General features: G+C 40.4%; 1 protein-coding gene and 1 long non-coding RNA gene across 3 annotated transcripts in view; one reads left to right on the top strand and one right to left on the bottom strand.

Annotated features, from left to right (window-relative positions):
• Positions 1-25,792, top strand: part of ppfibp2b (PPFIA binding protein 2b) — an 85,942-nt gene extending 60,150 nt beyond the window's left edge. Inside the window, exons 8-31 of one of the 2 annotated variants that reach the window (XM_067588915.1) lie at positions 500-592; positions 4,559-4,687; positions 6,421-6,532; positions 9,340-9,401; positions 9,533-9,608; positions 9,749-9,831; positions 10,008-10,075; positions 10,164-10,229; positions 10,328-10,388; positions 10,651-10,698; positions 12,032-12,194; positions 12,536-12,568; positions 14,333-14,365; positions 14,811-14,946; positions 15,060-15,179; positions 15,409-15,559; positions 15,896-16,007; positions 16,120-16,208; positions 16,435-16,557; positions 18,509-18,634; positions 18,731-18,919; positions 19,933-20,133; positions 21,650-21,715; positions 23,915-25,792. In XM_067588915.1, coding sequence (XP_067445016.1) covers positions 500-592; positions 4,559-4,687; positions 6,421-6,532; positions 9,340-9,401; positions 9,533-9,608; positions 9,749-9,831; positions 10,008-10,075; positions 10,164-10,229; positions 10,328-10,388; positions 10,651-10,698; positions 12,032-12,194; positions 12,536-12,568; positions 14,333-14,365; positions 14,811-14,946; positions 15,060-15,179; positions 15,409-15,559; positions 15,896-16,007; positions 16,120-16,208; positions 16,435-16,557; positions 18,509-18,634; positions 18,731-18,919; positions 19,933-20,133; positions 21,650-21,715; positions 23,915-23,977 — 2,403 coding nt within the window. In that variant the 3' untranslated portion in view covers positions 23,978-25,792. The remainder of the gene's footprint in view (positions 1-499; positions 593-4,558; positions 4,688-6,420; positions 6,533-9,339; positions 9,402-9,532; positions 9,609-9,748; positions 9,832-10,007; positions 10,076-10,163; positions 10,230-10,327; positions 10,389-10,650; positions 10,699-12,031; positions 12,195-12,535; positions 12,569-14,332; positions 14,366-14,810; positions 14,947-15,059; positions 15,180-15,408; positions 15,560-15,895; positions 16,008-16,119; positions 16,209-16,434; positions 16,558-18,508; positions 18,635-18,730; positions 18,920-19,932; positions 20,134-21,649; positions 21,716-23,914) is intronic. The other variant, XM_067588916.1, reaches the window with a different exon arrangement.
• Positions 11,271-12,526, bottom strand: LOC137182594 (uncharacterized). The gene is made up of 3 exons (XR_010928352.1): positions 12,413-12,526; positions 11,511-11,653; positions 11,271-11,355 (listed from the first exon to the last, which is right to left on the bottom strand). It is a non-coding gene; the product is annotated as an uncharacterized lncRNA (long non-coding RNA).
• Positions 25,793-25,880: the final 88 nt, after the last annotated feature.

The following is a 25,880-nucleotide window of genomic DNA, read 5'->3' as shown; positions in this document are numbered from 1 at the left end:
TCTAAGATGAAAATGAAAATGGCATGGTTAACTTTTAGAGGATACAATACAAGGTTTTCCTTGGAGGGTGGCTTTGTAAATGTCCACTCAGGCAGATGTGCAGCCTGGGTGGCTTTCAGTCCTGTTGTGGGTCCTCAGGTTCATCCTTTTCCTGGTTGTGGATAACTGCACGCTGTGGTGTCTGTTTCAGGAGGATCATGTTTCCTACATTAACCACTGTACTGTCTGGCCCCGGAGACCTTTATAACTGCACTTGATGTGAACCTGATGTTTGAATACCCTCCCATTTACATGTTGGCATGTGCACAGTTCAGTAATGCAGACAAACATCCTGCTGATTCTGAAGTTTGGAAGAATTTTAAGAAATCTGAACTTTCAGAATAATTGTGCACAAGTAGGTGAATTCACCTGCATGACTGTTTAGACTGTTGAAGCTGGCTTTTACAAAGACATTTATGAACTAAAAGACACCGTGTTTTGGTTTTTCTGCTTTCTGCAGGATTTGCTACAAGAAATGAAGCAGCTCAAGAACAAAGTGGAGGAGCTGGAGGGAGAGAAGAGCCAGTATGAGAGGAAACTAAGAGCCACCAAGGTACAGCTTATACAAACATATAGCATAAGTCATATACCTCTGTAGTCAGCCAATCTGGACCAGTTACATACAGTATATATACAGTACATATTGTTCCTATGTTGTGTGTTTTACAAGTAACAGCTGTAGATAAAGAAATCAATTTTTAGTTTGTATCAGTGTTACAGATTCCAGCAGTCTGGGTGGAAAAATGGGTTGGTAATATGCACGGTACAGAGCTACAGAAGAAACATGTAAATAAATACAGCTGCAAATTGTATTCTTGAACATGAACCTACATCTGGGCTTTTCCTCTAAAACTGGACATTTTGGCAAGAATTTCTGAGTGAAAGAAAATCTATCTATCTAGTACTGTGTATCAGGTTGCAAAATAATATAACTTTGTAATGTGGACTGGATGACGCTTCTCTTGCCTTGCTAATGGATTTAACCTCTTAAACTTCACATTTTCCCTTCAAAGAGCAACTTATCATCAGCTGAAAAAGTTTTTGCTAACCTTCAGTGGTTTAACATCTCACCTTGCTGCTATGATGTACAAGTGTACTCCAGTACCATGTGACATCACCAGTGGGTGGGGTTACAGGTGCAACAAAGCACACATCAGTGATCCTGGCTGTGGTCAGAGGTGCAACAGACTTCAAAATGTCAGCCAGAGAAGGTAGTGAAACACTGCTTTTTAGTTACTTTTTAAATCAGAAGTCAGGAAAAAAAGCTTTTTCACATACATACTCTGTTGGAATATGTGTGTTTATATACAGTATGTAACAAAACTGAATACACCCCTGTGCAATATCACTAAACTGTTAAATGATTCAAAATTGTATCATCTTACAATAATTGTAGTATTTTTAGGGTGAAGTCCATTGTATTTGATCTTATTTGTATTAAAAACAAACATTTTAGATAGACTACATTGAAAATACAGGCCTCAAAGTACAACCTCAATGCAACAAAAGTGAGTACACCTGTGACCACTGATACAAAAATGATTACACTTGTGACTTCCAATTAAGACTAATTGCCTGAACAAGGTTATAAAAGAACCTGCGAACACCACAACCTTCTCAGTTTTGGTCTGGGTTTTGTCTCATGCAACGTGGCTCCACGTGGTGAGGAATTATCTGAATAGGTAAGAAACCAGATTGTGAGACTTCATAAAGATGGGAGAGGGTACAAGATCATCAGTAGGCTACTGGACAGAAGCCAAAACACAGTTGCAGCAGTAGTTAGGAGGTACAGGAAGACCCATACTACCAATAACAGAAGGTGCAGTGGCCATCCACAAAAAATGATGGCACGCACAATTTGCTATTTATGCAACCTTGCATTGAAAACAGACGGGAAAGTGCTTTTGACTTGGCACAAAGATTATCTGTGGAAATTGGTGTTTCAGTGACTGCTCAGACAGTGTGAAGGACTTTGCATGAAGTCAACTTCTACAGACAAGAAGACCATTGCTCACAAAACTGCAAGATTAAATGTTGCCAAACAACATGACAAGAAGCCTGATGGCAGCACATTCTTAGTTCAGATGAAACCAAAATATATTAGTTTGGATCAGATGGGGTCCAGTATGTTTGGTGTGGGCCTGGCCAGGACTAACACAGTGACTGCATAGTGGTAATTGTGAAACATGGAGCTGGGAGTGTGCTGATATGGGGCTGCATGAGTGCAAAAGGTGTAGGGAGATGACATTTATAGATGGCACTATGAATGTAAGTTTGTAAACCCAAATACTGAATGAAAAAATGACTCCCAGTCTCAAGAAGTTTGGCAGGAGAGGAATTTTCCAACATGACAATGATCCCAAACACACTGCAAAAATCACACAAGAGTTTTTAAAGAAGAAAAAAGTAAAAACTATGACCTGGCCAAGTATTTCCCTTGACCTGAATCCAATAGAACATCTTTAGAGTATTTTAAAGAGGAAGGCAGAGCAACAAAACCCCTCCAGCAAAGAACAGCTGAAAATAATCATCTGTGAAGAATGAGAACATCTCTCCACAGATTTGTTCTGGACTGGTATCATCCATGTCCAGGACGATCCAATCTGTCATCAAAATTAAAGACAGGCGTACAAAGTATTAAAAAAATAAAAGAATGAAGGGTGCGCTGACTTTTGTTGTAGTTTGTTCCTAAATATAGACATTTCATTATAATTTAATTAGTCAAACATTCTGTTTTTCATGGGAATTGGTTTAATTCTTCTTTTTTTCAGCCATTTTGTCTAAAAACAAATACAATTGTATTAAATGGAAAGGATTTGTAATTACTTAACATTTTAGTGATATTGACCAGGGTGAACTCAGTTTTGTTATATACTGTACATGGAATGAAATGTATCCAAACTCACAACACAGTGTTTCTTGTAGCTTTACCATCACATCAAGTGAAAATACTCTTGATTTTTTGTTTATAATTTTATACACTTTTCTCAAAGGTCAGCCCGACATGTTTTGGTATTTTTGAAATCTTTGAAGTCTCTACTACAGTATAAAGTAAAGTCATGATTTTTGAATTTGGACAAAGCTTGGTTGCACAACATAACTTTTGACCAGCAGAGTTTAAGAGGTTAATTTCCTAAATCGAGCATCTCTCTCCTAACACATAAGGTGCATCTCAATCCCCTTAAATTGCATCCACGATTCCTTCACTTGTGTCCTTTCCTTGCGTCTAAGTCCCTCCCACCGAGGATGCATGGAGAGACAAGGAAACCATGCGAGGAAAGAGGAAACAAGGAAAGACAGTATGGTTTTAGAGAAATGAGATGTCCTTTCCTCTGAAGCGTCATGTGAAGCGATGTCGGTTTCTGATGACGGTGGCAGCTGATCACAGCTGGATCAGCTGTGAGTTGAATTTTAACAGCTGTAGAGACTTGATGGAGTTGCGTCTGTACACACATGCGCTGTGCTAATACTAAAAGGTGCACAATTGTCACTGCCAAAGCAGCTGTTTTCTCTCTGTAGCCTGTTACTTGTTCAACAAACACTTTCACATAATAAAAACATGCATTCTGTATTTATACTGTGTCCTGCTCAGAGGCACATCAACCATTTCTACTGGCAGAATGCATTTATATTATTTATTCATTGTTTAATAACCCAGAATATGATTAGGGTGTTGTTTGAACACTGGAAATGATCTGTTAGGCTAAATGTTTCAGAGAAAATTGAAATGATGTAACCTACATCACAGTCAGCCTCACATGTGACTGAATAGAAATGACGATGAATGATGTAAAATTTAAATGTGTTAAAACTGCGTTTCTTGCTGACAGACAGACAGACTTTAATTTTATCCATAATAAAAGTTAATGGGGGAAATAACAGATCATGAAAAGAAAAATCTTGTTGTTCAGACCGACAAGGAACAGATGTTTAACTAGATGATGAATCAGAAAACAAATAAAATATAAAACTCGGGAGTGATACACTTGAGTTGAATCTGTTATCTGTCTTCATTCCAGTATAAAACTGCAGTAATGTTGTGATGTATCAGAACAGTCTGATCAGCTGCAGCATCCAATCAATAACTGATATCCAATAATGGGCGTGTCGGCCAGTTAAAGACTTTTGTGAAGGCTGCTCTTGTGTATCCTCGCTCCTGGCTCCTCAGAGCAGAAATAAGTGCTTTGGGATTCCCTTTATGATGGTGGACCGGAACTATTTCTGGGTCAAGCGAGGATGAAGGGCAAGGAAAGATCAAATAAGGGAATTGAGATGCACCTATTGTTTGTTCTTGGTTAATTTGAAGGAGGTCAAACTACTGTTGCTTCCTCTGTGCTTACAGTGCTTCCTTCCTCCTCTCTTCCTCTCCCTCTTTCACTATCTGCATCCTCTCTTCTTCTCTATTAACCCCCTTTCTGCGGCTTGCTCTCTTCACTTTTTTTCCGCTCTTCCTTTCTCTCTACATCTCTAAATCCTTCCCTGTCATTACCCTCTTCCTGTGTCTCTCTCTCCTCTCTAGCTCTCTATCTCTTACTCTCTCCATGTGTGTTACCAGTCGCTCATGACCCAGCTGTCCAGCCTCAAGCTGACTGTGGAGCACACACAGCTGGAGAAGCAGCACTGGGAGGAGCGCTGGCGCAGCGCACAGGTGCCTTCTCTTCCTCTCTTCCCCTGCTCTTCTTGCTGGTTTTTTTCCCCTCTGATTAGTCCTTTCCTAATACTCCTAATACTCCTCCTTTTCTACTTCTTCCCCCTGTGTTCTTTAGCACTTATGCTTCTCCACTTCCTCCTCTTCTTCCTAATTTTGCACTTGCAGCTCTCCTTTTCCTCCTGATCCTCCTTGTGTTGCATTTTGTTGGTCCTGTGATGGCTTAAAGTTAGACTGAGAAAAAAAACCCAGTAAAACAATTAAGGGATATGTGCTCAGTGTCTCTCTGACTGTCTCTCTCCCTTTCTGTCAGTTTTTCTGATGTGATATTGCATTGGCACATCCATCATTTGTGTGTGTGTGTGATCACGCTGAGTTTCTGTTCACTTCGTTAATCAAGGTTATTACTCACATTAGATATTGATATCCCCTTCTTTCAAAGTCAGCACCTAAAGCTGCATTAGCAACTTCTCACCTTGACAACACTGGCTGACAGTGAGTTATAACTGTTGAAATATGCTGCTGGACTCTATAACTTCTCTATAGCAACCATAAATTTCACACAGGCTCTGTTGTATTAAGCTCAAAATACCCAACTGGTGGGAAAAATGTGAATTAGGAACACACAAAACATTTGCATTAACCCTGTAGTCGCTTTGAATTATTCTGTGTCTCTGCCCACTTCACTACTCTGTTAGGCTGCTATTGTGAAGCAGCTGCAGGAGGTGTTAAGTTTGCCTTTATAGCATACCACCTAATGCTAATCTGTGCACACACCTGTTTTCTGTCACCTGTTGTCTGGGCTCCTGTTCTCCAGCAGCTTTGTCGTGTTCTTTAGTCTGCAACTCAGTATCAGCAGTCCAAAAAAAAAACAAAAAAACATGAAGCCTCTGATCTCTTATAAAAAAGACACGAGCAAAGTCACAAGTATAAGTTTAGGCCACAAGCACACATGGGTGCAACCAATAAAATTTTGCAGTTGTGTTAGTTTTGGATTTGTCAGTTGTAAAGGTTTTAGTGAAAGTGAATGATGGATGGAACAAATATTCTCAGACACTTGTGCAGGTTCGACCAAGTAGCTGTTCAAGTCACAAAAGCAGTCACGTCAGTCACGAGAGAGTCATCAGAGTAACTTCAGTAGAGATGTGAACTGAGTTGGGACAATGTGGAACAGCATGATTGCTGCTCCAGTGACTCAGATAAACTCCTCTTTCAAGTTATCTGTCTTTTCTGTCCAAAATACTGTCTATACTTTGGTGTCCTCAGGAGAGTCCAGGTGACATAGTCTTCGGTTTTGAAGAAAATTTACAATTTACAACCAATTCTCATCACATGACAGTCACATCTGGCACAGTGAGCCTAGTGATGGACTTATTCATTGCCTGATTTGTCTTCCCAGTGTGTAGGTGTGTGCTTTTGAGAGATGCACTCACATTATTATCCGCTCACAATGCTGTCTAATATCATTACTCGAGTGATTTGATAACAATTCTCACCTCGTTATGTGGCTCTCGCAGCTCTCACATGTCTGCCATGAGACTTAAATAGATCTCAGGAAATTAAGGTGTGAAACAGAAACAAAATGTAAATTCTGATGTCGCAGCAGTCAATAGACCTGATTAAAAAATACTCTTATTATTGAAATTAAATCCAGTGGATTTACAACTCCTAGCTACCCAATGACCTGGAAGACTGACACAGTTCATAGACATGCACCCTGTCTTCCTCCACAGGCAGAAATCTCAGATCTGCAGCAGCTCGTGGCTTCCAAAGACGCAGAGATCGAATGCCTGCAGACCCAGCTGCTGGCCAGAGGTGGCACAGCCAATGACAACGCAGAGAGAGGTACACACAGCTGACAGTCTGACCAATCACGTCAGATCTACATCTGTCGGTGCAGATGTGTGCGTGAGAGCCAGCGATATGCATGTCTGTCAACTCTGATTACTGTAACATCTAATCAACCTCTCTCCTCTGCTGTATACTTGACTTGTTCTTGACTCTGTGCTGCCCTCTGCTGTAGAGGAGGTGTATATCAAGCAGCTGATTAACAAATGTAAGGCATCGTGTGCTTTCATAACGGGTCTCATTTCCAGCCAAACTCCTCTGCCTGTATAGCCACCTGACAACTGGATTTCTGTCTTCGTTATGTCTTCAGTATATAGTCAGGTGCTTCAGTGATTTTCTCATAAACTCACTGGTTTTCACACTTCAGCCAGAGAGTCTCAAATCTCAAATATTTGAAAACCGTAAGTGTCCACTTTGAATGTTGAAGCTGAGCAGTCTCTTAATCAGGTGTCTGTTGGCAGAGTGTTTGGTTTGAGATTGGACCACAGCCGAGCTTCAGTTTGTGTCAGTCATAGTAAACATTCCAGCTTCACTGAACCGAAGTGCAGCAAGACTACATCCTTTCAAATCTTCTGGCTGGCATGATCTCCTCTTCTCTGTTGAGTGTCGAGCAGTGCAACACAGAACTTGGAGGTTATTATTCTGCTTATACAATGGCCACTTGCCAACAAAATGCCATATGTCCTCAAATTAAAAATATCAGTTGTTTATATAGTCACATAACTAATTACGATCTTGATTATCTGTTTTAAAAATTATGATTTGTTGTTCCTGGGCCCCCTGCATTAAAGGCAGCGTATAGCTAGAGCTGGGCCAGTCTATATTTTCTCTTCTGTTGTGGTTGCATGTACTCTCTCCTTCCTGCAGTTGTCCCTCAGACCCACAAGCTGCAGCTTCACTATAGTTACTTTTGAAAATCCTTTCTTTCATCCCTCAACTGTTAGTTGACTTAGATGTTCAGATTCATGCAAATATCAGCAATATTTTAAACAAAAAATTTTGTAGTTCTCACTAAGAAGCAACAATATTCTCTCTTTTTTATTTTTGGGCACACAAATAACACTAGCTCAAAGCTCTTTAGTAAAAGTTAATTCGCACCTTCCAGCCAATCAGAATGGAGAATTTGCAGTGGCCATGGCATAAGCATGTATAAAACTCTGTGTACATCAGTGCAATTTAACAAGTCAGATTTTAGCTTGTCCAGACTCCACTGCAGCAAGCCAGATCATTTAAAGGGGCACTCCAGCAATTAAGCATTGCTCTTCCACATGAAGTTGGGTCACTCACCAGAGACAGATTATAATGGTCAGAATCGAAGCAATAGAGACAGAGATATTCTGACTTTTAGTCCTTAGTATCAGTGTTAGGCAGTGACCTCATTTAAGATCCTAGATCCTGAGGTAAGCTCATCCTGAGCCTCTCAGTGCTGGCTTGGTGTATCTGGTACCTTCTTCCTGACCACAGGGGGAGAAAAGGGAGAGAAGGCAGTTATCCGGGTGGTTGGGATCTTTAATGATCCTGCTGGCCTTATTCTTGCAGCACCTGGTGTAAATATCCTATAGACAGGGTAGAGCACTGCCTATTGTATGTTCAGCTGAACGAATCACTCTTTGCAGGGCCTTGCGGTCCTGTTCAATGCTGTTTCCATACCAGGCAGTGATGTTCCCTGCTAGGATGCTCTTGATGGTGCAGGAGTACAAATTCCTTGGTATTTGAGAGGATACCCAGAATTTCCTGAGGCATCTGAGGTGAAACAGTCTATGCCTTGCCTTTGTCACCACCAAGTCAGTATGTAGCCACCAGGTCAGACCCTCGGTGAAGTGGACACCCAGGTACTTGAAGCTGTCTCCCTTCCAAGGACCTGTTGATATTAAGGGGGGCTTAGTTTCTTCCCTGCTTCTTCCCAAAGTCCAATATCAGCTCCCTAGTCTTGCTGACATTCAGGAGTAGGTTATTGTCCTGACACCAGTGGGTCAGGTCCTCTGCTTCCTTCAGGTAGACCTTTTCATTATTATCTGTAATCAGGCCCACCACAGCTGTGTCGTCAGCAAACTTGACGATGGTGTTGGTGTTAAAAGTGGCTACACAGTTGTGTGTGTACAGGGAGTACAGCAGGGGGCACAAAACGCAGCCCTGGGGTGCTCCGGTGTTAAGGATGAGGGTAGAAGAGGTGTGTCCACCTACCATCACCACCTGGGGTCTGCCCGTCAGGAAGTCAAGGATTCACATGCACAGTGAGGTGTTTAAGTCATGTTCCAAAAACTGTCTGTTATAAATTTGACATCCAGCCCAAGCTGAGATAACCCTGATCACATGACTATCAGGGTTATGTTCTGACATTTGACAAAGCTCCTCTAAAACCACAAAAGACATCATACATCAGTTTTAACAGGCTGAGTAATACTAGTAAACTGACCGCTATTTGTAAAATTGGTGGAGTTCCCCTTTAAGATAAATGTCTGTATTTGAAAGGATGTTGAGTGACATTTGGCCCCAGGTTTGTGTGTGTGTTTGTTTATTGTTGCTGATAAAAGCTTTTCAAAAACAACATTTTATGGATCTTGTTTTCTCTTGGTACTGGCACCATCAGCAGTTACATCGTTATGAACAGCTGCAGTGTTTGTCTCAGGTGATGCTGTATGGGCAGTTGTGCTGTCAGTGTTTATTTGTTTTGCTTGTTTATTCATGTTAACATGGCTAGCATGGCTGTCATGTCTGTCACCCGTCAGATACCCTGAATTAACTTGACATGAGGTTACTGTGAGTCCAAAATAACATTTTAATGCCTCATTTTTCTTTGTTAGACCAGGAATACCAGAGGTTGAAGGTGGGGATGGAATCTTTGTTAGCTTCAAATGATGAAAAGGTAAACCAATTTTTGTCCAATACTACAAAAATTAAAAATCTTCGTACATGCTCAGAGTTGTATGATAAGAATAATTATACATTATATATTTGATGATTCTGGGTCGCATCTGGTTTACTTGCTGTTAACAGGACCGTCGTATAGAGGAGCTGACCATTTTGCTCAGCCAGTACAGAAAGATGAGGGAAGTCATGGCGCTCACACAGGGTAAGGATTATATTTATTCTTTCTGAAATAAGAGTTTTGTTTAAAGTGGAATATTGAAACATTACCCTTTATTAGGTCATGTTTTTATGGATAAACATTCCTCTCCTCTGCCGTCTATTATTTGTGTTTCCACCAACTAGGGAGCAGTGAAGAGGAGCTGAGTGGCAGTTTGAAACTCCGAGCCATCACACACAAAGCTCACTCTGATATGCTCAGGTCAGAGGTAAGACCATGCAGTGTATGTATTGTTTTTTTTTTTTTTTTTGGCGGAGGGGGGGGTTTACAACCTCTAACAATTTTAAACAATTTTGAGCAGTAATCCAAAAAGCACTCACATTTTGCTTGAAGAACTTATTACAAAGAGAGAAAAAAACTAAATTATATTTTGTCTCTGCATAGATTTCATCCAGAGGATCTTCTCCACTTATGTTATCCTCATCCCCCTACCAGAGAGAACTGGATTCAAGGTACAGCATAGACACACAGCACACACACACACTTTACACATCTCACAATTTAATATTAATCCTAACTCTTGTGTGCCATTTGTTCTAGTATTCAGAATTCGATGGACACGTCGCTGATATCCACTGGAGATACAAGCTTCTTTAATGGATCGTGGTGAGTAGAAACTGTGTGTCACTCTCATTCACAGCAGATACAAAGTAAAAACAGTTCATCAAATAGAAATGATATGATGACAATCTGTTTTTCCTCAGGCATCAGCGCAGGTTGCTGTCCAGCAGTCTTGAAGAGTTGCAGAGCGGATCCTTACTAAAGGTTTATCACTGCATTTCAATCAGTTGTTTACTGCTACTAGTTGATTTTCAACAATAAATAATAATACATGGATCTAATCTAACTAATCTATATATCTAATCCAACTCGCTACACTTGCTTCCGCTAACTCTGTTCTTTCTAACCGAACATCGATGTTCATTTAATCTGACTGTTTGATTACTAACCTGCTAACTCTGGGTTTGTTTGTTTGTTTGTGTATGTGTGTGTTCCTTCCTCTCTCCTGCGTCTGTTTTGGTTGTAGGCTGTAGAGATCCAGCCAGTTGAAAGGGAATCAGATGTAGGTGCAGAGGTACTGATCTGCTGCATGATGTCACACAAGCTAACCTTCACCTACTGTAACACGCTGCTTCATAAAGAAACACACATTATGTACATTTATACATTATATTTCATTACATAACAGGGACGAGGTGCACCTGATCTGACATCAGTCTTCAGTAAAATCTATAGAACTTTGTGTAAATACCTTTTGTGGATAAAGCAAACTTTAAAGACTTCAGTGAATTGAAAGTGAGTTGGACCTTTTCCTGACACATTCCTGCATATTTATTATTGATAATAAACACATGAGTTTTATTCACCTTGAAATATTTTGAGTTATTAAATTATTCACCTGACATTGTAGAGGCTGAAGAAACCACTGACAAACAGTAGTGCCAGCGATACTTTTTATGAAGTACTTTAAGTTGTACAGTACATTACCATTTTCATCTTGCTTAAATAGATGAAATGCTTAAGAGGACTGCAGGTGTAGCAGCAGATTAAGTGAAATACTGATCTGTCATAGACTGATGCAAAATACTAAACAGCTCACAGCCTCTACTTTTTCTTGAAATCCCTTCGTAAAATGAGATTAACTGAGTAATACTGAGCATGATGTAACGCTCCAGGTGTCCTTTGACCTCTTGTTCCCAGTGTGACAAGCAAAGTTCACATCAAGATTTCCCTTTGAGGAAAAGAAATAATGCCTCCTATGTGACCACAGCCTTCCAACACATATTCCTGCGCTCCACGGATATTCATGCTGCACACACAGGGAAACACATATTCATTCACACACACACACACACACACACACAAAAACAAAGGGCCACGACCCACCTGAAGTGGCTGTCAGTAGTGCTTGGCATCAAGGCTGCCTCCCAGCTGTTTCTTTCTGCTGGCCTTTCTCCTGTTATTCCTTCAGAGCCCCGGTGACTTTGGTGCTGGTCAGATAGCAGCAGCGGCAGCAGCAGACATTCACCCTCCAAAGGACACGGTGTTATGCAACAGAGCCAAGGAGCAAATCAAATCATGATCCTACTCTTATCTTATGAAAGATATTTACACGAGACTGTCCAGCTTGTATGCAGATGTAGAGAGAATAGGATGTAAAATGTACTGAAACTCTTAGCTAACATCACTGAGTTTCAAGGTATTTTAACTATGACTTGAGACTGAATATCATATTATATCAGAAGATGATGTGTCCACTTTTCATCATTAATATTATCTATCGCAAAGAACATTGTACATTTAAATTCAGAGCTCATCATTTCATTTTATGGTAGTTCATTTTTAGAAAATGGTGCTAGACAACACAAAGAAAGCTGACACTGTTTTGTTTTTTTTGTGTTCTGCAGAATCCCCACATGGAGCTGAACAAGTACCAGACTCTGCCGGGGAAAATGAGTAAAAACAGCGAGCTGAGGGCCGAGATGAACGGCGACAGCGAGAGAGACGGAGAGTATTTATCTCCTGTCCAGCTCTCTCCTGTCCACAGCCACGACCAGGACTACAGTCTGAGTGAGTCTTTGATATTTCTAGGTCTGGTATATTTATATCTCTAAGTCTGGTATTTTCTGCAGATGCTGTGGATGTGATTTTCTCTATTGTCTGTTTCAAACCTTTCCGATAAAAACAGAAAAGATCTGCATGACTAGACACTGCACTGGTTAAGTGGGATTTTAAAAAAAGCCTAATGCAATTAACTGTAAATGTTGAATAACTCTCTGTCAACTAACTTTGCTCCAACTGCTTCCTTCTCTGTGCCCTTTCTCCTCCTCCTCCTCCTCCTCCTCCTCCTTCTTCTTCTTTCTGCTTTGCTGTGGGATTGCTGCTTTTCTCTGTTTGTGTTCTGGCTGCAGTTCGCTGCAGGAGTGCCAGTGCTCCGGCTTTAGGTACTGTATGCTCACACAGAAATTCAAACACACTTCAGGAGTCAATTCAGTAATGTTTTTGCTCCGGCTCTGAAGTCATACAAACAAGCGTGTTTTGTCAAATAAAATTCACGGACATTATCTCGTAAAGAAAACAAGATTGTCTGTCACAGTCAAAGCTCAGAGGTGAGCAGACTCCGTGTGAGTAATTGGAGATCAAGCAGCTTTAAACTCGGGATTATTAGGCTTCCCTCATGACTCAGAGAGCTTGTTGAAGATAATGTTTGGCTCTCTCACATCAGCGTTCACTGAAACACACACACACACACAAACACACACTTAAGCTAATAGGCACAGCCACCCATGTATCCGCCCACACAGAGGCAGAGCTTAAAGCAGGAGAGTAATCAGAGGGCTGTTGAGAGGGCGAGGGGTGCATGCTTAAGGATGTGTACAGTTCATCTTAGCTTAGGCATCCAAAGTAAACAAACAAGGATGCAACCTGACATCCCCCCCTTTACTCTCACTGCCTCACCCAGCACGCTCTCACTGACAGTCTGGAGCAGGATGTTGCTGAGACAGAGCACATCAAGCAAGAGCTCAGAGCAAACAGGAGTCTTCTGCCAATTATATACATGCGGCGGTGGAAAGTAACTAAGTACATTTACTCATTTACTGTACTTAAGTACAATTTTGAGGTACTTGTACTTTACTTGAGTATTTCAATTTTATGTTATACTTCTACTCCACTACATTTATTTGGCAGTTTTAGTTACTTTCCAGATGAAGATTTGACAAAATGGATAATATAACAAACTTTTAAAATACAACACATTGTTAAAGATGAAACCAGTGGTTTCCAACCTTTTTGGCTTTTGATGTCTTACAAAAAGCAGTGTGTAGTCGGAACACATTTCAGATGTCTATGAGTTGTTAACAGCTCCACCAAATAGTGATTTTTTCCTCTAAACTTTTTCCTCCAACCTTCAGATTTATCTGGTGACCCTTTGGAGGGGCTCAACCCCTAGGTTGAGAACCAGGGACTAAACTAGCTAACTGTATGTAAAGTAGTTCAAACTAGCTCCACCTCCAGCAGCTACAACAGCTAATCTAATGATGTCGTATATAATAATATATCAGTCAGAGGGACCAAACCACTACTTCTACTGCAATACTTTAACTACATCAAGCTCATAATACTTATTTTTCATAGAGTATTGTTACGTTGCTGTATTGGTACTTTTACTTAAGTAAAGGATCTAAATACTTCTTTCTCTACTGTACATGTGATGAGGTGGGAGCTGAATTAAAGCTCCAGTAGTGGAAGTTTATTTTAGCACCACCTTTGTTAAACTCCTCAAGAAGGAAATTGTCTTTTCAGTCTCTGGTCAGAGTTAAAAGGATGATGTTGCAGATAAAGAATCTTGTACTGAGGAAAGACAAACAAACCCAGCACCCTCTAGGTGTGGCATGACCTCATCAGTCTGTAAGTCATCCTGTCGGTCCAGGTGACATTACATACTGTATATGTCTTGTACACTGACAATATTCAACCACACTCACTGTATCTGTAGGATAAATATGGGTTTCATGTCAACAAGAAGACTTAATCTGGTCTGAGTTTGCAGTTTGGAAACTGCCTAAGGCTCATGGATTTGCATGTTTTCAGTTCACACACTTAACATGAACTGAGTGCATAAACATTTATTATGAAGATAAAGAAGGTGTGACTAATGCCTGCTTTTGCTTGCTTTCTTCTCACTTTACTAACCTCCTCTGCCTCAGGATCTCCTGGAAAACATGACCTCTATGATGTTGGTGGGTACTGCATCACAACACTAGTGTGTACAGTAGTTCTTTTACTACTCAGTTGGGAGCTCTTAGAACAGAAACTAACACCATCTGAATAGCTGGATATATCACTGTCTGCACGGTAGTGCTGTGGTATGGGCACTGAATGACCAGAGATGGACTGCCTTTAATATTATTCTAATGTCTATTTTAATTGTTGTCTTTGGTTTATTGTTGTAAGAAAAATCTGGAAAATGGTGTACAAACAGCTTTTGGAAAATTGACTTGTAGACCAAATTTACTATTTAATTATAAGGACACCAAATGCATCCATGTGTTCCCAGTAGACTATCACTATCTGCTGCATTCAACTGCATGTTGAGTGATAGTATGTGACCAGAGCTGCTGATGCTGATGTTAAAACATAACGGTTTTACATCAATGTTCCTGTTGTTCTGTTTTTGGCTGTCAGGGCGTCCAGAAAAGCTGGAGGAGTGTGTCCTGTCAGACCAGTCCCCCCTGTCCTCTGGAGTGGACTCTGGACAGCAATCCCCTGTCTCACCAGACAACAGGAAGAGTCACAGAGGCATTAAGAAACTCTGGGGGAAGTACGTTCTGCTTTCACGTCTCACCTCGTCGTTCTCTGTTTGTCATTCTCTTAGTTTTTGACTATCTGTACATTTTTCCTTCACACACTCACAAGTGTTTTTGTTGTCCCCAGGATTCGTCGCAGTCAGTCAGGTAGTCCCGTTCAGGTGCACGACCCAGAGCAGGGAGAGTTCAGGAGGGGAGGCTTCAGAGCCACAGCTGGACCACGACTGGCCCGCTCAGGGAACACACGGTACAAAAACACGTATACACTCAGTTGAAGTTTCTAATGTTCAGTTTTTGTTGACACTGTTTTGGCGAGGTGCTGATTCAACTTTAACACACCTTTAAACTTTGTGGAGCTTGTTGTGAATAGACTCACTATGAAAACATACTGTGTGTGGTTCTGGGTCCATGAATCTCATTTAAAAACGTTTCTGTTGTCAGTGCTGATCTTTCCTCTTTTCTTTCCACCATGTCAGAGACCTGAAGATGCCTTTTTCCAAGTGGAGCACAGAGCAGGTGTGCGACTGGCTCGAGGACATCGGACTCGGTCAGTACGGCATCCTCGCTCGCCACTGGGTCACCAGCGGTCAGTCTCTGCTGTCCGCCACCCCGCAAGACCTAGAGAAGGTACACACACATCTGTGTGGTGCTTTGAAATGTTTGCTAGTTTACCTGACAAAGTAATCTTCCACCCAGCCTGTCAATTTCGTTTTTTTGTATTTCTACCTGTCTGATCGTTGTTGCTGTCTGTCTGTCTAGTCGGCATTTAGCAACGCCTGCCTCTGCTTTTCAAGCTGCTCTTTAGTTTCGCCTTCAACACTGTCACATTGTCCACCTCCGACCCCCCCAACCCTCTCTGTCTCTCTCATCAGGATCAATGTTTTTTTTCTTTTTCAGGTGGACCTTTTAATGTAATGAGTAACCGTGACAAGAAATGTGAATTTGGTCTCTTTCTGTTCCCAGGAGCTGGCGGTGAAGAATCCGCTACACAGGAAGAAGCTCCAGCTCGCCATCAAGACGTTCAGCAGCAAGCAGCCTGAGAAGTCTGCAGAGCTCGATTACGTCTGGGTCACTCGTATGTACTGAAATCTCACACACACAAACTCACAGACACACACAAACTCACAGATAGAACTTTATCCTGAAGTTTATCTTGATTAAAAACTGTGATATTTTGTGTTCCAAAGGCTGGCTGGACGACATCGGCCTTCCTCAGTACAAAGACCAGTTTAATGAAGGAAGAGTGGATGGACAGATGCTGCAGTACCTCACTGTGGTGAGTTTGTAACTAATGATGTGAAGGTTAATGACAGCTTTGCACTGGTGTAAAGTTAAACCAGGGTCTGTACAATTCCAGATTAGTGAAATCGGAGTAAATTTCTCGAACGTTTTGGCTTCTTTGATATTAAAAGTACAAAAACATTGGCTGCCTTGGTGTTTTGTTGCTCATCTTTTCTTTCTCCTGTATTTCCACTCATCTCTCTTTCGTCTCTCTATCTCAGAATGACTTGCTATACCTAAAAGTGACCAGCCAGCTGCATCACCTCAGCATCAAGTGTGCCATCCATGTTCTGCATGTCAACAAGTTCAACTCTAACTGCCTCAAACGCAGGCCCAGCAATGAGGTAAGTCAGGTGTGTGTGAGCATATTTAAAGGAAAACGCACATCTATTCTAGTGAGGTAATCGCTCAAAGATAGACATCAGCGAAAGTAGTGGGAATGCTGCACACTCCTACTAAATGAAATGTAACTAAATGAAATGTAATTTTATATCTTAAATTCTAGCACATCTTGCTTTCTTCAGAATTAAAGGTATAATATGTAATTATTCCACATTAAAATGTCTAAAAACAACTAGACCTATGTTATATATTTTGTTGAGTTGTGTACTTACATTATCCCAAATGTTTCCAACAATGTTCAAACCCAGAGAAATCTGTAATTTAATCAAAGTAACGGATCGTTTCATTTGGTCGCATGTCAATACCTCATACCTCCTCTACCAAAGAGTAAACATGCACAAGATGCATACAGCAGCGCTGTGTTTGTCCGCTACAATGGCGTCTACCAAAGAGTAACTTACACACATTCAAGATAATACATCAGTGTTGTGGTTGTTCCACAGAAACTGTTATAAATGGACTTTTATTCAGTTTTAAGCCACATTTTCATGATAAATTTAGGTCGCTTTTAACTATATCTTTTAGCCGGAAGAAGGATTTTAGTCATTAACCGTCTGGATCTTAAGTTATAAGAGAAATAAACCAAACAAGTGTTAGCAGCAGCTCGGCTAACAGCCCGCACCGGACATCCGGTCGTCGCCGTACTTGTCGGAGAAACACTGTTTTTTTTAGGTGAAACAGCTTTATTCAGTGTTTTTACCTGTAATCTCCGGGTCCGTTTGTTCTCGAGAGAAGGAGACCTCTGCAGGTAATTCGACTCCCGGCAAAAACATCCCGAATGATTAACATTGGAGTAATCCTATCCCGGTGAAGCTGGTTATTTAATACGTGGATGTATAAAGAGAACTGGATACAGCGTCGCAGACGGGGCCCCATTTATTTCTATGAAAGTTGCTCAGTGGCGCATGAAGCAATAAAAAATCAACTTCCCGGTATGAAAGTACCCGGATCTTCCGCATTGTGCGGCCCATAGAGCATGCGCACTAGTGACTTTCGCTCATTCTCTTCCATGATTTAACAACGACGACAACACCCCCCATGATCCCTTGCTACTTCACACCGTCATCACACGCCGCCTTTTGTTATTGTTTTGATTGAGAGACCCCTAGTGGCTGAAATTACATATTGTGCATTTAAAGGGTTAGAGTTATCCTCAAAGGAGGCAATAAGTACCAAAACGTTGATCTCTAGATTTTAAGATAATGCAGCTTTCCCTTCCATGTTGTTTAAAGGACCATATCAGTGTGTTTGCAAGTTTTAGCTTCTCTCAGGTACTGTCCACAGAGTCCAAACTAAACATAGAGGAGCAGCTTTCACATCTTTAAAACTCTTGCTTATAACTTTTGCCATTCCCTTTGATTAAAATAAATAATGGACTATTCATGTATATCTTGTACTGCACTGTAACTGTTTCTTACATCTTGTCTTTTTATGTCCTGTAAAGCATTTTGAATTGCCTTGTTGTTGAAAGGTGTTATACATACTGTATAAACTCCGGATCCAGATTTTAACATCTGTTTTTAGACTTTTGAAACTTGCAGATGTTGTCTCTATTCCATCACCTTTGACATCAAGTCTGCATAAAATTTAGTCAAAGGCAAAATAGAAAATAAAATTTTCTAAATTCTAAATTTCAAAAATGTTTTAAAACACAAAAATGGTTCAAACGTATGAAGTGTAGTAAACATATAAAACTCTTTTTTTTCTTGTGTGTCTCTAATCTCTGTAATCCCTCTTTGTGTTTGCGTTTCACACAACATATTGATCCCTTATTGTTTGAAATGCCATTGAAACTTTTGATTGTCTCTCTCTCTTAATGGACATATTTGTGGGTGGGTGTAAATCGCTGTGTGTGTCCATACATGCAACCGTGTGTGTGTGTGTATATTTCAGAACCAGTTCACTCCCAATGAGGTGGTCCAGTGGTCCAACCACAGAGTGATGGAGTGGCTGAGATCTGTAGACCTGGCAGAGTATGCACCAAACCTGAGAGGGAGCGGAGTGCATGGAGGGCTGGTAGTGAGTACAATCACTACACAATCACACGGTTAATGGGACAAAAAGACAAAAAACAAAGCTACACAAAGCATGTTAAATTCATCTCTCCCCTCACAGATGCTGGAGCCTCGTTTTAACTCAGACACGCTGGCCATGCTGCTGAACATCCCTCCTCAGAAAACGCTGCTGAGACGCCACTTAACCACCAACTTCAACAGCCTGGTGGGAGCACAGGCCCAGCAGGAGAAGAGAGAGTACACTGAGGCCGTGGGCTACACACCTCTCAACACCACCGCTAAAGTCAAGGTGAGAAAATAAAAGCACAAGTGTCATTATACAGCCTGGAGTAAAAGAGGAAGTACTCAGAGGCAGCATAATATTCTTAACATTAAGAGAACACACACCTCTCTTCCTGCATGTGTGAGAGAAAGCACCTTAATTCGTGGTGAGACCTTGGTGCTTCAGCTCAGTTTAAGCTCTAAACCCTTCAGTTTGTTTAAGCCTGCGAGAGCAGAGTAAACCCGGGACTGCTTTGCTCCTCCTCACAGCTTTAAGACTCAGCCATCAGCTACAGCCTCCACTCTAAGTCCCTCTGTGCTTCGCTGAAGCAAAAAAAAAAACAAAAAAAACACACAATTCACACTTGCTATTGACCCATTTATGACCTTGGGCACTCTAATCTTAATTTTCCTAAGCTACTCCATGAGCAGGAAATATTTATATGGATGGTTTTTAGGACAAATGTAATGTAATAGACCGTGGGTTTCAAAAACACTAAAATAGCTTTATTTCTGTGTGGATTTCATCCTTGAGGTCCAGCCACACACCAAGTGATATCCTATAGTGCTTTGTGATAATATCACAGCAGCTTTAGTCAGCAAGAGTGAGCTTAAAGGACACATTTATAGAAGCTGCTGTGTGTGGTAACGTTTATTACTCACATGCACTGAAAGAAGAAAGTGTGAGTATAAGAAGACACTGAATACAGGTGTGATGTTAAGACACAGAACAAAATACCTCTTTCACCTCGCAAAAACCCCTCTTTATATTGTGGATTGTCTGTCACACTTACATTTAAATGTATTAGTTTAACAATAAACATCGTATTTAATTTGCTCTCCATCTGTAAGAATATACTAATGTTAATGTCTGACCGTTCTTGTTTGTATGTGCTTGTTTTTTAGTGTTGTAGGTAACAATAGTAAATATTGATACTTGATGATCATCTAATTTCAGTCACCTGTGATTCAGACTGATGGCAGCAGGTGCAGAGGAGATTAAAAAGACAGTCAAATCTTTTTTCTCTTGTTTCATTGCAGCCGAAGAAGTTGGGCTTCTCTAACTTGACTCACCTCAGGAGGAGGCGGCCAGACGAATCCACAGACTACATCTGTCCCATCGATTCGTCCTCGCCTCAGGCGGGGCAGACTGCCATCAACGGGGTGCAGATGCGTCCCTACGCTGGCTTCAGAGGCCTGAGCCCCATCCTGGACCGAGAGCCCGACCGCTCCAGGGAGCAGGTGGGGCTTGACGATGGCAGATCTGACCCATCTCCATGACAACAGCTGTGACAACGACATGGCTATACTATGTCAACACCATGGACGACTATGTTGTCACGCTTTTCATCGTTCCATCAGCCAAGCGGTTATCACTACTACTACTCTGCTTCCTTTGCTTGCGGCCCATCATACCTCAGCCCGCCCCCTCCCTGCTCCTTTAAACCCCGCCCACCAGCCCGACCCTGTGCCTTACGAGTGAAGAGATCTCACAGACACCCAGATAAACCTGCCTGACTGTGCTACAGTCATAGCTGCTTGTCATGAAGGGTGTACTGACATGATGAATCTTGCACACTTGAAGTGTTTTTATTTTATTTCCAGTCAGATGCCTCACTAACCCGACCTCAGCCTCAAACTTGTGCCATCTAACTCATCGTGAGAGAACACAGCCTCTCTCTGGACTCCACTTCCTGTGACATCACTTCCTGTGAGCCACACAGTATACATGGACATCTTCTTGTTGTACAGTATTAAGCCATTGTTCTAACATTTGTGCATCACCATTAGATGATTTTATATATGTGTGAGTCCGCTATCGCATCATTTACACTTTTGATTTTGCAGTTTGAATACAGTTCTGTCACATGGTTGAGATGAACTTGTGCAATATTTGCATAATCTTATTATGGAGGGATTTTATTTAATATTTATGTCATTGCAGAGCGAATTCTAAAATAGTAGTAATAGTAATAATCTATAAATTTTGTTTGGAACCTGAGGTGGTGATTTTCTACTGTTATTTTCATATTTGACTGTAATAGTATTTTTATAGTAAAGAGGATCCTGCTCCGCTAAAGGAAGCCTACCTGTGGTCATGTAAATGTAAAAAGATTGATCCAAATCATTTAATAAACAAAATCATACATGTGTTAAAGTTGATTCCTTCTTTAAACACAGGGCAGAAAGGTTGAAACAGAAGCAGCGTGTCTTTTTTTTTTTTTTCTATGGATGTTAAACAATATTAGGGATAGGTATTGTCTTCAGGAGGTACACACAACATCCCTTATTGATTTCTCTTATTGATCAATCCCCGTCATGAAGATAAAGAGAAAAAGGGAAGCAGATGGGATTTGAGGCACCTGAAGTGTGTATTTTGTACATTCTGTGTTTCTTTGAAGAAATGCACTGCGCTGCTATCTAGAGCCATGGCTGGCCACATGCCTCAGTAACCAGCATCAACCACTAACCTGCTTCCATCATCATCATCCTCACCATCATGGTGGCTGTCATGGCTGTTTATGACACCAGCTTCCCCCCAGATGGCTGCTGACCATCACCATGGTAACCCATGTTTGAGTATGGCTCAGCATGCAGCTGCAGGTACAAGCCTCATACATCCCTCCAGTCAGTAATTTATTGCCATATACTAAAACCTGAGAAACTCATCGTTGTTTCACTGAAAGTACGTCTGTAATCGTGACTTGTCCTGGGTTCATGAGATCTGTGTGTGTGTATGTGTGTGTGTGTGTTGCAGATGGCGATCACAGAGGGCACCATGTTGCAAATAGAAGCTCTGTCTGAAAGCATCAACAACCTCACAGTAAGCACCAACACACACAAGCTGCTGACTAACAACCTGTGCAGCTGATTCACTCACCAAATAACTGCTCTGCATTGGCTGTAAGAGACATTTGAGTCACTCAAGTGGAAAACTGGATTTAATCTGAGGGAGAAAAAACATTAAAGCACCACAGGTCTAAGTGTAAATTTGAAAACAACTTCAAGTGTGAAACATGCTCGCTGGTATTTTATTACTTGGTGTTATCAGGCAGATTGCAGCTCCTGTTGTGAAGTCGTCTTAGTGATTCACCGCAGAGGCTCTGGATAACAAACGTGTAAAACCACCTCTGAGTAGCAGCCTAATGCAACATCTCATGTGGACCAGTTGAGCTTTGAGAAAAATGTATAATAAATGTCAGTTTCATTACACTTTGAAGAGTTTAATTTCAAGTGAAATATTTTAAGTCTAACTGAAGAAATCATCTTGACTTAATTTATTGTTTCAAAGACCTTTTTTTTTTCAAAAGGAATACATGACATTGTGGAATTAAATCTTTATATTATTGTTGAAACAATGACACTGAGCTTCAATGGTACTAAAAAGGCTATGAGCCTGAATCAAACTGACAGATAATGAAATGATAGACCTTTTCACATCGCAGCATGAAAAGCACAATTAATGTGATTAATAAAATTAATGATGGCAGCATTCCATGTAGCTTCACCAGTTCCAGGGTCATGTATTGTAAATGCTGGATCACTGGTATGGCTTACTGCCCACTGTGGTGAAAGAAGTACTCAGACCTTTTACAGATAATGTCAAACTACTCTTTTAGGTAAAAGTTTTACCTAAAAGAGTAATATCTTGCATAGAACTAGATGAGAAGATTAATACTACTGGTATATGAAGCTACAGCAAGGAGACGCTTAGCTTAGCTTAGCATAAAGACTGGAAACAGTTGGAAACTAACCTGGCTCTGACCAAAGGTCAAAAAAATTTTGTGCCAGGCCAAGAAATAATCGAACACACAACCCCCCATAAAACCATGATGTGATGTATTTACATTTGGGTTTTCATACAGATTAATCAAACAAGATGTTATGAGTTTATTAGTGAGCTTTACAGTTGCTGGTAGGCAGATATTGTCATATGAACAGCCAGGTGTGTTGTTTCCCCCTGTTTTCATTCTTTTTGCTAAGCTAAGCTAACCAGCTGCTGGCTGTTGCTTCATATTTTACCCACTGACATGAGAGTGGTATTGATCTTCCCATCTAACTCCGCAAGAGCAGATTAGTAAAAATCTGCATATTTTCCAAAAATCCCTTTAAGTCAATGTAGTACTGCCACAATGTAAAAGCACTAGTAGTAATACCAGAAAGACATGCATTCACATTTTCACCTAAGTACAGAACAAATATTGGCAAAATGTACTTTAAGTATAATATTAAGTTGTCATTACACAGACTGGCCCTGTCTAAGTTTGTGTGTTATTATATACTGTATATATTACATTAAATGATTAACACTGGGTCATTGAATATGTATAGTAGATATGTATAATACCAATACCTATGTTTTGTATGGAAAATCTGAATCATCAAAGTAACTATAGCTGTCAAATGTAGTGTAGTATGTAAAAATGTTTCCCTCTGAAATGTAATGGAGTAGAAGTATAAAGCTGCAGAAAATGGAGATGCTTGTATTTAAGTGGAGTACTTGAGTAAATGCGCATCATCAATGTTATTAGTTCCACCTGTGCTTTTCCTGCTATGACAAGTCAGAATATCTGTTGTGAAAAAGGTCTATTGTTGCTTATTCTGCAGTGAAGCTGGTGTGACTCTGATTTTGGATCAGTTCTCATACTGTACATCCCAAAAGGTGCTATACAGCATGTTATACAGTATGTAGTATTTTTAAACATAAGCAGTATAATTTCTATTAACAAACAAGGCCTGTGTCGGGACATATAGTTCTTGTAGTCCTTGTCCATAGTCCTTGTCATGAACCTGAAGTTGCCTCTTAAGTTAGACTTTTAAAATGTAGCTCTGTTTGTTCTGGAAAAGCTGTCTTACCAAGAAGCAATATGACACAAAATAAAAGTCTCTCCTGGTCTCATTTGTTTTTCTAATATACCCAAATTTACAGAAACTAAATGTGATAACTGATCCTAGCTCAGTGGTTAAGACCAACTCCCAAGCTCTCTAACTCATTGCCACTCCCATGATGCTTTGCTTCCAGTACCTGCTCAGCCGAGACGAGCTGCGGAAGGAGCTGAGGCGGTCTCAGATGGCGCTAGTTTGAAGGACAATGACCTGACGCTGTTGGCTCACTAATGCTGTCAATCCACCACAGAGACCTGTAGCAGCCAATCACATACCTGAACTGTACCTCAAGCCCCAGCCTAACACTGCAGTGTGGAGTGGGTTACATCTACAGTGCATTCAGAAAGTATTCATTCATTTTTTTTCACATTTTGTTATGTTGCAGCCTTATGCTAAAATAATTGAATTAATTTTTTCCCCCTCATCGATCTACATTCTGTAACCCATTACGAGCAAAAACAGGATTTTAGATTATTCAGACCCTTCGCTATGACACTTGATTTTAGCTCGGTGCTTTCCATTTGTCTTGATCATCTTTGAGATGTTTCTACACACCAAAAAATTCTGTTTTCATTTCATCATTATGGGGTATTGAGTGTAGATTGATGGGGGAAAAATGAATTTAAATGATTTTAGCATAAAGCTGCAACATAACAAAATGTGAAAAAAGTGAAAGGGTCTGAATATTTTCTGAATGCATTGTACTTCTACTAGCCACTGATACCTCATGTAACACCTACAGTCACACTGTAGATACAGTGGACTTACACAGTGTGGAAAATAAAGGTCAAGGGTTGCTTACAGAAAGGTCAAATTACTTTTCAGTTTCTTTATTTTTATTATAATGAAGTGAGCTTCATAAGAATTTTTTACTGCTTGCCATGTTTCCCTATGCAATTTACCCTCTAATGATCACAATGACCACTGTGTACTGTATATACTGTGCTGAAATATCAAAGGGGAGAACAGGGTCAAATGAGCCGTCCCTGTTTAATGGCAGTCATATGATATGCAGAGTGTAATTTCTTTTTCTGGAATCTGTGCTGAACGAGTGCACAAGACTATAAGCATAAGTGTAACAAATGGAGGCCAGACTGAAAGTTGATTTGTAGATGATGAGAGCTCCTCAGTTGAATGTACAGGGACAGAGTACAGATCAGTGTGAAGACAGAAAGACAGAATCACAGTAATTTTTAAAGATTAGCATCGAACAACTGTTTGATATGTAAAATGTTGAAAGAAAGTTGATTGACAGTCAGATATGGTGATGTATGGCATCTGTGAGTGACAGGATCTTTTACAGCAAGTGAGAGTAAAAAATTATGGGGACACTGGAAATGCATTTATTACCATCGGAGCTTGACCAATACATCAGCATGGCTGATATTAAAGATGGCTTTACTTTACTGCAGTACAGTAATGCCAAGAAACCGTGTCACTAATGAAATAGCTTTCCTACCAGAAAGCACTGACAAGTCAAAAGTTGTTTAAAACAATTTTAAAGTTGTATTAATCAATATTTTTACTTAAAAATGGATTAAATGAGCTCAGAGCTTTTTAGCATCTTTACAACTTACAACTTTACTGTTTTGGTGCAGTCTCAGCTCTCTCATCAACCTTATTTCTAGCAGCAGCAGGCAGCTGTTTTGAGGGAAGAAGTTTGAAAAACCACTGTGCACTTGTCAACTACCTGGTGAACATAGTGGAGCATTTAGCAGCTATAGAGCCAGATATTTCTCTCAGCAGTTGAGTGTGAATATTGAACTTAAATTTGTCAGGTGGACAGAAGCATGACATCAAATGAATGATAAATGTTGCATTGTATCTGCTGGATGTGTGAATAGGCAACTGTTTGCTAACGCGTCAACTGTCTAGATTGACAATATGTCAATGTTGTGTTCTCAGCTTGTTCTGCTGCCCCCAAGTGACCAAAAAAATCCCTTAATGCTGCTTTAAGGTGAAATTATTAAAAATATGTTTTATGTTGTGTGTTTATGTAAAAAAAAAAAAAGAATATTGGCTGATGTATATTTATTGTATTTTGTTAACTTTTAAACTGGCTACAAAAGGTCATATTGGCTGGGCTCTAATTTGCATGAATG

Source organism: Thunnus thynnus, chromosome 5 (genome assembly GCF_963924715.1).
Source record: "Thunnus thynnus chromosome 5, fThuThy2.1, whole genome shotgun sequence".
In the NCBI taxonomy this organism is placed as follows: domain Eukaryota; kingdom Metazoa; phylum Chordata; class Actinopteri; order Scombriformes; family Scombridae; genus Thunnus; species Thunnus thynnus.
Note: the sequence above shows the minus strand (reverse complement) of the source record. Positions and strands in the feature narration are given on the sequence as shown.